This window comes from Branchiostoma lanceolatum, chromosome 1 (genome assembly GCF_035083965.1).
Source record: "Branchiostoma lanceolatum isolate klBraLanc5 chromosome 1, klBraLanc5.hap2, whole genome shotgun sequence".
NCBI lineage: Eukaryota > Metazoa > Chordata > Leptocardii > Amphioxiformes > Branchiostomatidae > Branchiostoma > Branchiostoma lanceolatum.
Genome location: NC_089722.1, coordinates 13,651,292 through 13,664,570, shown reverse-complemented (window position 1 = coordinate 13,664,570; position 13,279 = coordinate 13,651,292). Strand labels below are relative to the sequence as shown.

The 13,279-nt window shown below is 43.5% G+C and overlaps 1 protein-coding gene across 1 annotated transcript; it reads right to left on the bottom strand.

Moving 5' to 3' along the window:
* Positions 1-185: 185 nt before the first annotated feature.
* Positions 186-5,711, bottom strand: LOC136436085 (uncharacterized). The gene is made up of 8 exons (XM_066429799.1): positions 5,474-5,711; positions 4,830-4,998; positions 3,688-3,838; positions 3,053-3,184; positions 2,435-2,553; positions 2,108-2,194; positions 1,511-1,840; positions 186-407 (listed from the first exon to the last, which is right to left on the bottom strand). The coding sequence occupies exons 1-8, from the start codon at positions 5,617-5,619 to the stop codon at positions 237-239; spliced, it is 1,305 nt and encodes a 434-aa protein (XP_066285896.1). The 5' UTR covers positions 5,620-5,711; the 3' UTR covers positions 186-236.
* Between the last annotated feature and the right edge of the window lie 7,568 nt (positions 5,712-13,279).

Here is a 13,279-nt window from a genome sequence, read left to right as displayed (position 1 = left end):
CTCTTGTCGGTGACTGAACCAAACATGAAGTCCAACACTTAAGTAACCCAAACTATGAATTGATCCATACTAACGTTACATTGTACTGGTATCATAAGACAGAACTATTCACACAGTCCTGGAAATAATGCCCTTTCTCTTGTTTTCTGAGTGAGTAGAAATGATGACTATAACAATATTATTCATAATCGCAGAGTTTAATCAAAACATCTGTCAGTGTGAGCGGTTGTGACGCCTCAGTTCGAGACGATCTGAGCCGTGACTTGGTTCTCGTCCACGAAGCAGCCCGCCATGGTGTTGACGACGAAGCCGATGTCGTTCTTATCCAGCTGCCAGCCCGTCTGTTTGATCTTGAAGATCCCCTGGGCCTCTTCCTCAGGGGTCTGGATCTGGTCCCCGTGCCAGGTCTATTGAAAGCAAGAAAGTGAAGATCTTATACTTCCCTAAAAGATTTTTTTAAATTTCTTGATGCCATAGCTCTAGCCATCACAGATGTCAGTATTTCTCCCTATCCCTTTCTTCCCTTTATCAATCTTTACTATCTCCCGTATAAGGGGTCATTGACCCTTTCGTCGACGTCGTCCCAATTCTGTGTCAATGGACTATACCACAGTACTTTTAGGAAGGGGGTGTCGGCCTGTGATGCTTCATTACCTGAAAATACTCATAGGAGGTTAAAATCATCGTGTTTCTTTGGGACCTCAAAAACTACCCACAAACCAAAATCCACACACATCCCTAAGCAATAGGGGTGGGTACCGGTACATAAAATTCAGGTCCGGTCCAGGTCCAGGTCCAGAGGGTCAGGTCCAGGTCCGGACCTGTACCTGTACCTGATTATAGTAGTGTCGCAGTACATCATATTTTGGAGAGCGAGACACACGTAAAAGTCTCCAGACGTCATGTCTGGAACGATATAATTTCTTAGGTTTGCAGTTTGTCTCAAAATTATAACTATACTCTCCTCGCTGTCTGTTTACTCATCCTTTAAGTATTTCTAGATATGATTCACAGCTAACGTCTTCGAAAACGACTCGTTAAATATGCTGTTTTGTATTTTCTTAGACCAGTTATGTGGCCACCTGCTGGTAGCCGGGTACTATGAATTTTCTAATCGGTCCATAGGCCGGTCCACTGATTTTTTACGGACCGGTTTTTTTGGACCGGTCCATTAAGAAATACCGGTTTTGTACCGGTACACGGTACCGGTACCCACCCCTACTAAGCAATATGCTGTCCCTGACACGATTATAAATCCATGGTGGGCTGCACAAGTGTCTAAAGCACCATTATGGTTAACGTTAGCCGTGGTGACTCTTAAATGGTTCATTTGCTTATAGTAGTTTTTATAGACCGTCTTGTTCAAAACGGATATACTAGTAGTATATGGTGGCATGAAGACATGCAATGTGATACGTTACAACAGTAAACTTTCCCATTTACCATTGCTGTGGTGAAGCATTTGGTGAGTCACTGGATGTGTATGTTGGGAAGAGGGGATGATACTTACGTCAAGAATGATGCCGGATCCTGCGCAGGGGAACTTGAGCTCCACGTACCAGTCCCCGGACGGGCGGGGGCTGGGGAGGACAAGGGACCCCTGGCCGCCACCGGGCCACGCGTTCACGTTGAAGGCGAAGGACAGGGGGGTGGTGGTACCGCTGGTGGTACCGGTGCCAGTACCCGTGTTGTCAATGGTACCGGTACCCGTGTTGTCAATGGTACCGGTTCCGGTGTTATCAATAGTACCGGTTCCGGTGTTGTCGATGGTACCTGTGCCCGTGTTGTCCGTGGTACCGGTGCCCGTGTTGTCCGTGGTACCGGTACCGGTGTTGTCAGTCTGAAAGAAAAATGAACGGATAAGGCACAATACCTAGCTAGAAGCGTTCTATGTGACATTCTAAAACAAGCCATTTGCAGGAAAGTGAAAGACCATATGAAGTGGGTTCAAAATAATTTGGAATTAACAGTGAAACCATTGTCGCATTGCGGAGAACGGAGGAAATAAATGTCTTCCACTTGTATCGTTCTCTTGCTGCATGTCTAACCTTCGTTTACGTTTCAAGAGTATACAAAGTAAAGCAAAGCCAAATCGCTGAAACCTCACCCCTCCAAGACCGTCCACTACAGGGATAACAGGTGGGACGACGGGCGTGGTTCCACCAGCGTACCAGAAGTCGATTGTGGACAAGCCCTGTATTCATCAAAACAACATACAAAAATTACCGCATAAAACTCGCACTTGTTGTGACTACAAACACAGTCCACCTTCGTGACATATTTCACTCCTACTCCTACAAACTCCTACATCTAAAGGTGCGATGAATATCAGGCCATCGCCAGACAATGTCACCCCACCTGTCTTCTTTTCTTTGTTATTTCTTTTATATGATATTGCCCGTGATATTACATTATGTAAAGGATGTGTGTGTACCATGGAAGTGTAGATGGCGTTCCTCTCGGCCTTGGTGGCGACCACGTCCGCCTCCCAGCAGCTGGTGTACGGGTCATTCCCGGCGTTAAAGATCCACTTCCACAGGAACGTGTAGCGGCCTGGTACGGACAACAAGCAGAGAAGGGGATTTATCGTGATGCAAGCCTTGTAGGCTATCAAGAGTCGTCTTTTGATGCAGCTATCTTTAAAGTATAGGCAACATTTCATATAATGTCTAGACGTTAGAAACTCCTCCAATGATTGTAAAATCCCATTGTCATCAATGAATATGTAACATTAGACGTCTCCAGGAGCAAAGCCAATTTTAGAGAATTCTGGAAGAAATTCTGGAGAATGCTGTCTCAGAGCCATAATGCTGGTAGGATTTTGTCTTTGAGCCAAAATTTTGGCAGAATTCTGAGAACAGCATTTGTGGGTTGAATTCTGGAATTGAATTCTGGGTTCCCAGAATTCTGGCAGAATGCTGGCTCAGAGACAGCTCAGAAATAACTAAGGTTTTCCGGAATTAAAGTGTTTCACCGGAATTGCATTGGGGACTGTTATCTCAATAGAACCTTGTTAATCAACTCTAATATAGATTAGAAAAAAAGATGTTACCGGGTGTGAGGTTGGACGGAATGGTGAAGTTGTAGGTGCCCATGGCTTTGTCCATGTTCTCACAGAACTTCGGTGCGTTCTGGAAGCCTGGCTTCGGGTAGGTCGACGTCACTGCATCCGGGATCTCATATCCTAGAGACCAGAACAGCGCATGCGTGAAATATCATTCCATCAGAAAAACATCGATGTAAAAGTATCATGTACATGCAACTTGCAAGCTATGTTATTTCAGAACACATATTATTTTTGAGACCTTATGATTTATCTCATATGTTTATTTCTTAAAAGAAATTTAAGTCTGAAACGTGATGATTAAAGAAAACACCCTTATAACGTTAACGTTATCTCATCTTTTCACTAATAGGCAGATTTTTTTATTAGAAAGTAGAAGACAGATTTACGAATTTGCTTACTAGTGAAAAATAATTTTTCTTACTAGTGAAAAATCCCTCTATCTATATTATTTTTTCACTAGATACGCAGCAACGCGTGCTTTTTGGGGCATGCAATTCGAAAGCAAAAATCAATTCTCAGTCACCATGATCATATAGAGATTGTTTTTTTGTGCAGAGAACGACAATGGAAAATTCCTCCCATTTGTTTTGCCGGAAAAGAGACAGAAGGAGAAATCTTACCGACTGGCGCCTTTCCCATGTCGGCAATCTGAGTCCACTCGGGGCCGTCAAACAGCGCGGGGTCGGAGGCACCGTTAACCGGCCCCACCGCGATCCAGTTGCCGTTGTCCGGGATGTACTTGTTGGTACACTGGACGTCTGCAACGTGGTTCTATTGGAAAAACAAATACTGTAAGCATTGTACACGATACATCGAGTTGTGTTTTATGTCGTTTGGTCTGTATAGAATGGAAATATGCTTTGTTTTCCGTGGAATTTATCCGAGTTCAGAATCATAATGTCAAGACGATAGCGAACGTCATAGTGCAAAAGTAGATAACAACAACAGCGTGGTCGTGTTAAGAGAAAAGAATCATACCGATGGCGTTATGATATCTAATTGTGCATTTTATATCAATTGTCATGATTGAAATGGAGGCATTATTTTTTTCTGGTTTTAAATTCGGACTTAAAACATCTCCTTTCAAAAGTTGTACGCTCAGCTAGTAACAGGAACGAAAACAGCAATATACGGCTCTCATAGATATCTGTACACGTATAGTAAGAGGGTGACTCCATTATGGTACTGTAGGATGCATCCATCGATTCCAACAATCATGACAAACAACGCTGTAAGCAAAGATTGGCCTTCCTCTAGTTATCATATTGTTCAAACTCTGCCATCTGTGAATTCACACGTACGGCTAGTCAGTTCAGTTCGCTCTTTTAGATAACAATTAGGATTCGTCGACGTAGTTCGAGAGAATGGTTTGCTTCGAAGAACGATTGAATTTGGAATCAATGTGTGAAGTCTACGAAAAGTCACACTTTGTTACTTGAATATTTATCATCTTTAAAATGAAGTGTGATAGGCTTAAGCTTTAACAACCAACATGATAGAAATCAACATAATCATCATCATCTGTCATACTCTTTTCAGAGTTGGAGCACGTATAAAGTTTGGCCTAAAATTCAACTTGCCATGCATACATTCTTTCTATATAGGCATGTATCCATTTCAATCAGTTTTTAAGGTGAGGTATGGGGAGCTATTCTTCTTTTGGCATTAGGACCTGAAGTTTTTCTGCAGGTTCATTTTGACCTGTAACATCACCTCATAAAAATGTTTCATATCAAGTTTTTCTTCAGAACAAATCATCTACCTTGGTGGGATGCGTGAGAACGACGGTCTGTCCCTGGTAGTACGTGGCCATGGGATGGTCGGCCGTGTACTCCGTGGCGTCGTTACGGGAGGTACGGCACACGGCACCGGGGCTCGGGAAGTACGAGTACGTGTCCTGGGAGCCGAACAGCGCTGTGCGGGGCACCATTCTGTAACAGACATGAACCACACACCGTTTGAACAACAAAGTAATGGTCCTTAAGATAGGTATTTGTGATTTTTGTACATCACAAACATAAGAAAATTATGTAAATGATAGCTTTTTGTAATGGTTTAGGTATATTTACGTTGAGGTTAAAATCGAAAAATGTAAGTTAAGACAAAACTAAGAGTATTTGACATCAAAGAAGGAGAGACTGAGAGGGTGAAAGGCTAAAGAAGGAAAGGAAGAAGAGGAAAGAAAATAAAGGATCGATGAATGAAAACATTAGAAAGGCGTTCAAACGATTACAAAGATAAAGCTACGGGTACAAAATGTATTTCAATATGAAATAAAGAGAAAAAAGAACTGATGGAGAAAAGGAAGCGAAAACAAAAGAAAGGGAAAAAGTCAGAGAGGGAAAAAGAATGGACAGGATGAATGAATGAATGAATGGCCGAAAAAAAGAAAAGAGGAAGCCTTACCTTGAAGCAGACCTGGGGAAGGCCCTGCACAGCTCGTGGTCCCAGTAGTCCCCGTTCATCTCCAGGTAGTCCGTGCAGGTGATCCAGGAGTGGGCGGCGGCCAGGGCCGGCAGAACCGTCAGCAGGAGGGCGGCAAGTCCCTTCATCTTGTACAGGAGACACAGGAGCTACCGTCCGACAGACTAAACTCCTACAAACAACCCAATGTACCCCAACAGGCGAGCAGCTCGCCTTTATATTAGTTTGGTTCTATTTGTACACCGCACAAATAGAACTTACGATGTCGCAACATTGTCTGTATTGCTTGGGAAATTACAGATGTCACAGGATGCTGGCTTTAGATAAGAAAAATCAATAATACACTATTTCAGGGACTGTGTGTTCATACGCCGTAAACAACCACTAAGTAAGCACTACTAGTACTATGGGCATAGAAATCACCCTAGTTTATCATATATAGCACTTTGCAATGAACTTTTAATCGAAAGCAATAAATCCAGACTCAAGATATGTATGTAGTTAAGGCTTGCATCAAGGTTCCGTATGTAACATCGTTAGTAGGAGTCTGACCTGTAGCATCTTCGGACGTTGTCCTTTCCCCGTACTGACCCTGGTGGAAGGACCGCCCTAGGGGACGTTTTTGTAACGTTACAACCTTGACACGCTGGCAAACTGTTAATTGATAATCATAATTTATGGGTAATGAGCTTGATAATAATAAGTAGTAGTAGTAGCAGTAGTAGTAGTACATAAGGCAATCAGTTTGTACAACAATCAGTAGCACCTAATGTGCAATAACGCTTGGATGTATATTTCGATGTATTTGATATATTGTATTTTGTATATAGGTGTTTTCTATTTTATTGTGTATATATAGTGTCTGAACAACAGAGGCCATGTAAATATCATCGCCATTCAGGCATGTTATTTTGTCTGTAAGTTGTGATATTTTTGAATAAAGAAAGAAAGAAAGAAAGAAAGAATGAACAATAAAGTTTTGATTAGTAGTAGTAGGAGGAGTATCGGTAGCAGTAAACTGGTTTATTTTCAGTAGTACAACGGATCAAAAGCTTGTTTACAACCAAACGGCTGCCGAATCGTACAGCTTTGCTCTAACAAGAATGTACCTACCTACGATTGTCGAGCGATAAAAAGGTACTTCACTCATTCTCACGTATATAGAAGAACTTTATTGCACGATAATTGTACATGGTACAAGGTATGGCAAGAATTCGTTATTGTGTTATAGTCATTGATTTAATCATTAGTTTCAGTATTTTTTTCTAATGTGAAAGCAGTCGTTTAGATATTTACCTATGTTCGCATTGTGGGGATTGTTGCATTTGAATATGTACTCAAAGCGGTCTGTAGCATCGAGACTCTTAGAACTTGTACTTGTTTTGATAAATAACGTATACAACATGAGACAAAACATGCTCGAAATTGATATCTAAGGGATATGAATGTCCTAGTCTGTATAACGCAAACTCCAACTGTCCGGGGATTTCTGTCCCCTCCCCGCGGGTGGCGAAGCGGTTACAGGGCGGCGAGCGGCCACAGGAGGCTTGATTGAATTCAGGCTATGAATGTCCGATGCAGAAACATGAAGAGATAATCCTGTTTATGTATTGGCTAAGATGTCAAACGATCGATGATAGATATCAAGATGTCATAGGTTACAAACAATGTATTGTTAAAGTGGATTAAGGTCTCCAGTTGGAAACCAAATAATTCATACAACAGTTTGAGACAATTTATTTTGTAATAAATATGATTGTATTTTATGTATTTAGCTGAAATTTCTAACTTTCATCAATACATGGATATTTCAATTAATCATACTCACTGACTTTCATTCCAAACAGGTACGTTGTATAGTACATATGAAATATAGAATGACCTATTTCAAACTGAATGAATGGGTATCAGGTTTGTATATACATATATGTCAGAAAAATGAGTATGAATGTAAGCATAACAACCGTAATAATAATGATAAACCGTATGGAGGGCTGAATTAAGACTCATTTGTTTGATGCTGATGGTCGCTGTATTATCAGTATTCTTGTTCCGTATTCCTTCATTTTTTTAAAACGTTTAATGCTTCAAATTACAAAAAAAGGCAAAGTTGGAGGCGTTTTTGGCTATCAAGTTGGAAACAGCGGAAGTTGTCACGGAAGTGAACACGATAACTCTATCAGAGATATATTCGTTGCATGGGACTAAATTACCATACAAAGTGACATGCAAAACAATTAAATTTGTTATTCAATACTACATGCCAGAGGCGCCAATTCAATGGAGGATTACTGCACGTTTAATTTGTGACTGGAAGGATTATTTCGATACGTCAACCGAAAGACGAATTACTTGATAGAATCGGCGAAAAAAGACCATGAACTGTGACATGTCAGAGTCTCGGTATAGAATATCTTTGCCACTCAAACGTGGCCTAAAAGTACGTAGCTAGCCTTGAAGATGAACGTTTGTGTCCTCCTGCTGTCTTCTGCATAGATTTGGATCTGTGAATGTCAGTAGATAGACAAAAAGCAATCTCTACAAGTTAAATGAAGTATCACCGAGATAAGCATGGTCACTACGGTGCCGTGGCATGAAGATGTCTTAAATGATCAAGACGTTTTCACAGTTCACTTGTGGAACACCACACGGATCAGACAGGCAGTCCAGGCCAAGATGCCGTGCCTCCATTGTGAGCTGTATCATTGCCACGACTTTACGTGAGAAACTTCGCGAGGCTTAAGGGTGATTCAACAGCATGACTCTCACGAATTCTTGCAGCAGTTCCACATCTAGTCGCAGTGACGTTTATGTTTGAGAGAAGACCGTTTACCACGTCAGTTGAGTACTTAGGGAAGGGTAATGCACTGTCAAGGCAGTGTTGTGAGTTGGGAACTTGTAGGTTCACACAATCGCAGACCAAGGCGTACACAGCACTGTCTTCCAGAATTCTTGCGGTGTCTTTAAGGTGTGACTGTCCTCCAACCTCGGCCCGACGGTTAGACAAGGATGTGAGTTATCGACGTCGACTGGAATTTCCTGGCGAGCTTGCCTGGATCGCATGTACAGCACGCCACTTGATCAGGTTCAGTCCATTATTATCGTGAGTTCTGGGTTTGGCGGGAATTGCAGATTTGATATATCAACACAAGTTTCAGTCGTTTGCCCTCAACATGACGTCATATTATACATATATATTTTGCTCTTCTGACTTGTGGCCTGACAGTCACAGCTCATTGGTTCATTCTTTTACAAAATTTTAGATTTGAAAATCACTCCGTAAAATTACCGAATGGGTATAGTATCCCTTTCCAAGCCCATAAAACAGGCGGCTCTGTCAAGGGCCTCTATAAATATTTATATCTGCTTGTCACAGGCAATGGAATTTAATCAGGTGGCGGGCGGAGAGAATGCTTTACCACCAAAGATATTTGTTTATTTATCTATAAGACTCATCCATTACAGAAAATGGAGGGGGAGACAAACCAGGTGATCACTCACCTCTGCAAGTTGTCTCCCTCTTAACAAACAAAAAGCAACATATAAGAAATAAGAACACTATACAAATGACCACTTTTAACAGTACTATTTACAGTGAAAATATAAGCATGTAAATCATAGCATATGTACAGGATAACAAAACAATATAATGACAGAAAATCAGGGCATTATCTATCGAGGCCTTGTGGCTATGCAAGCAGAACAATTACAAAAGGATGTTCACGTACACGGAGCGTCAGTAGCATAGACCTCTCTAAAACTGTTATGCAAATTTTGCAACATATGTAAACATGTTGTCGTGATAAGCCCAACAGAAGGCCAAATCAACACACTACAAGCCCTAGCCCGCCTATACCCACACGAACAATCATTGACCGCTTGAACCCTTGCTCTTTTTGTCTAGCTTTCAGATAGAAACTACTTGCTAAGCCCCTGGACGCCTAATTAGTTAGTTCAATGTCAATGCACATACAACGTTAAAACTGTAGCAACTTCTTGCTAAAGTATTAGGAACATAGCATAAGTCTGAACGTATATGCTGGCTCCAAAGGCCATGTGACACTAATTCTCATGACAATAATCAACGTTATAACTTATAAGTCGCCTAAGATAGTCACAACAGTAGTCTCCCTCCCCTAGACTTAAATCAAAATCATATCGGTGGCAGGAAGCTTTTTTTCGTTACGATACTAATTTCTATTCCTCATTCAGACAAACACTCCTTTCACCCACACACCCACCCACACACCCACCCACACATGCCAGCCACCCATGAGTTGGAATAGTTTTAATTGCAAAATGTTTTTTTAGTTTGAAAATTGTAACAGAAATGACTAACAGAAAACTGATATACCTTTTAGATATCCGTTATCTTGGATCCGCTATCTTGAATTTTCGAAAATACAATTTTTTCAGCAAATCAAATAATCCCAAACACACAATTTAACACAATGAAAATAGACTAAAAACGTTAATTAGTATAAAAACCATGAAAGTTACGTTGAATTACATATTATGTAGTTAATGTAAGAAAGTAGATGTGGTTCAGCAAGAAAACCTGAAAACCACACTGTTCAAACCGAAATTAGGGAATTTTGTAAAATATGCTTGTCAGAAACCCGTTGCCATGGCAACACGAAAAATCTTAGATGACTTGGTGACTCTAGCATAACCCCTTCAGGCGTTATGCGACATGTTAAAGGCAACTGCAGCAGCCTCCAGTTGTCAGAATGGCCAATACAGTCGGCATGTATTGCCATGTTGTACAAATTTTGTTTTCAACACTGACAGGCGCCGAGGCTGTCAACACTTTTTTTGTGGGAATAAAATGCATAAGTTAAAAATCAAAATGTAGGAAAGGAAAGTAAAGAAGATTTTCAGTGATGATTCAGTGTGATTTTTAAAAAAGAAAAGGTCAGTTTTGCAAGTGGGAATGATAATAAAGGGTTAAAAGATTGTGCCACTTATTTACACTTCCAATATCTTGACTTTGTGGTTATGAACAAAAATACACTGCTTTAACATATTGAATGTTTAAAAAGAACTATGTCTGCATAAAACTATGATATCTGCGCCCTGAAATGGTAACATACATGTAGATGGTTAGAGGTCTTTGGTAACAGGTAGTGGGTGGAGGGTTGTTAACTTTGGTGTATTACAGCCTTCTTCCACTGGGATCTTCCATGGTCAGTAATTGGATGGTGTGACAAGGGGAGGAGTCGCGCGCCGTGGTGTACTACATGTTACCTCCCCCTGGGATATCCCATGGCCAGTAGGTGTTAGGTGGGGTGACAAGGAGAGGGGACACACACCGTGGTGTGTTACGGGTTCCCTCCCCAGGGATCTCCCATGGCCAGTAGGTGTTAGGTGGTGTGACAAGGGGAGGGGACACACACCGTGGTGTGTTACGGGTTCCCTCCCCAGGGATCTCCCATGGCCAGTAGGTGTTAGGTGGTGTGACAAGGGGAGGGGACACACACCGTGGTGTGTTACGGGTTCCCTCCCCAGGGATCTCCCATGGCCAGTAGGTGTTAGGTGGTGTGACAAGGGGAGGGGACACACACCGTGGTGTGTTACGGGTTCCCTCCCCAGGGATCTCCCATGGCCAGTAGGTGTTAGGTGGTGTGACAAGGGGAGGGGACACACACCGTGGTGTGTTACGGGTTCCCTCCCCAGGGATCTCCCATGGCCAGTAGGTGTTAGGTGGTGTGACAAGGGGAGGGGACACACACCGTGGTGTGTTACGGGTTCCCTCCCCAGGGATCTCCCATGGCCAGTAGGTGTTAGGCAATGTGACGTAGGGAAGGGACGCACGCCGCGATGTGTTACGAGTTCCCTCCCCAGGGGTCTCCCATGGCCAGTAGGTGTTAGGTAGTGTGACGAGGGGGAGAGACGTACGTCGTGGTGTGTTACGGGTTCGGCCTCCCCTTAAGATCTCCCATGGCCAAAAGGTGTTAGGGAATGTGAGGAAGGCGATGTGAGCTTCCGTGACATTTTGACCTCTGGACAAAATTGCATCTGTGACGTTCACGTCCGTCCGTATACCCCTGTCAGTAGCCTGGGACCCCAAAGCTGTCCTCAAATTTCTACGGGCTCTCAGTCTTATGTCTATTACCTCGGAAGCCTCTCTATAGAAGTTATTACGCTCGGCTTTGGTCTGTTCAGCCAATCCATATGAGGCAAAAGATCCTCCAGACCGGTATCTGATAGATGGAGCTGTGTTATCACGGAAGGCCAGTCGATTCTGTCGCCTGTTTGTGACGACATGAAACGACAAATCTGTAGCATCAGCATAAAAAGGCATGGACCCGCTCTCATCATCTGGAATCTCACTGTAGGTATGTCCTGGGGCAGGAAGAGGGCGCTGTACCGCGGCTGTGTGATTGGGGATCTCCCAGTAAGTGCGCGGGAGAGCAGGCAAAGGGCGCTGGGCAGCTTCTATGTGGTCTGGGATCTCGCAATAGGTGGGTTCAATGGACAGGAGAACTGCCGGCAATGATCTGCAGGATGCGGCATCCTCTGGGGCGCCCTTGTGTGTGCATGTTACTGCAGGGAGAGAAGCTGACCGTGACACGCAGGAGATGGCGCCATTTGGAATCTCACTGTACGTGTGTGGGAGACCAGGCAGAGCCCTCTGAGCGGCAGCTACGTCATCTGGGATCTCGCAGTAAGAAGGCTCGATGGAATGCAGAACAGCGGGTAGTGACCTACAGGAGGCTGCGTCATCCGACGCCATTTTCCTTGAGGATGCAGGGAGAGAAGCAGACCTCAGCAAGCCAGGAGAGGCAACCCCATGTGGGATTGTCCAAATGTGTGCATTGTCACTGGCCCTCTCATCCTCAGCATTTAACCTGTTTGTGGTGCACACCTTCCATATCAACGCCACAAGTGAACATACGACCAGACCGACCACTGTCGAGACAACAACTGAGATGAGAACATGATCTGCTGCCGGAGGCACCTCTGATCCAGGCGTGGTACTCACCTGCAGGGTAAAGTTATCTTCCGGTCCTGAAGATATGTAGTCCTGTTCTGTATAGTCAGAGTAGTGTGTCAGGCTGGTAGAGTGGTCAGTGTCAGGTCTGAAAGTGGTTGCTGTTGTGCGTGTCTGCTGTTCGACCTGAGGAATGGTGAAGAACAGCTCCGTGTGTTCATCTTTGGTGAGCAGAATGCAGGTGATGTTTTTTGTGTTGTCATGGATGGCATTTGTATGGGTGGTATGCTTCTGTTCGTATTCTAGCTCATCGGTGGTGAGTGTGCTTTTGTCATGTGCCTTATCAAATGACATGGCAACACCTTCAAAGGTTGCATTCCCTGTCGCCATGGAAACCAGTCGGAAGATTGAACTTCCAACCAGGCCCACTGCAATGCCCCCATCATATTCCCAAACCTGCCTGCACTGCTCAAGCGTGTTGGGGATCAGCTTGTCTGACAGAGAGCCGTCAGTAGCCAGAATAACTACCGGGGCATGGATGGAGATGGTGCTCAGAGAGCGATCCAAATCACCACATGGTTTGTCAGGGTTGACTCCTCTCATTGTGATGTTACGAGGCCCATTGTTCGATGAATCAAACATCCACCCAAATGAAAGTTCATCAGCATTGTGCCTGGTACAGAAAATGAACTTGGGCACCTCAACAAGCAATTTCACCCATGGCCCTCTCATCTTACTACCAGACCTATACAGGCCCCACATCAATCGACTTGGTTTTGCATCATGGACAGTAGACAACATGCCACTGCTGACATGGAGCTTTGACAGCAAAGGCTGTCCCCACAACACCTCCC

What these genes read in the sequence shown, in the direction of transcription:
- LOC136436085 (XM_066429799.1), bottom strand. Translation starts at nt 5,619, where the DNA reads ATGAAGGGACTTGCCGCCCTCCTGCTGACGGTTCTGCCGGCCCTGGCC. An exon ending in TTCCCCAGGTCTGCTTCAAG is followed by an intron (nt 4,999 to 5,473) that starts GTAAGGCTTCCT and finishes TGTCTGTTACAG; the next exon opens with AATGGTGCCCCGCACAGCGC. An exon ending in ACGCCATCTACACTTCCATG is followed by an intron (nt 2,195 to 2,434) that starts GTACACACACAT and finishes TGATGAATACAG; the next exon opens with GGCTTGTCCACAATCGACTT.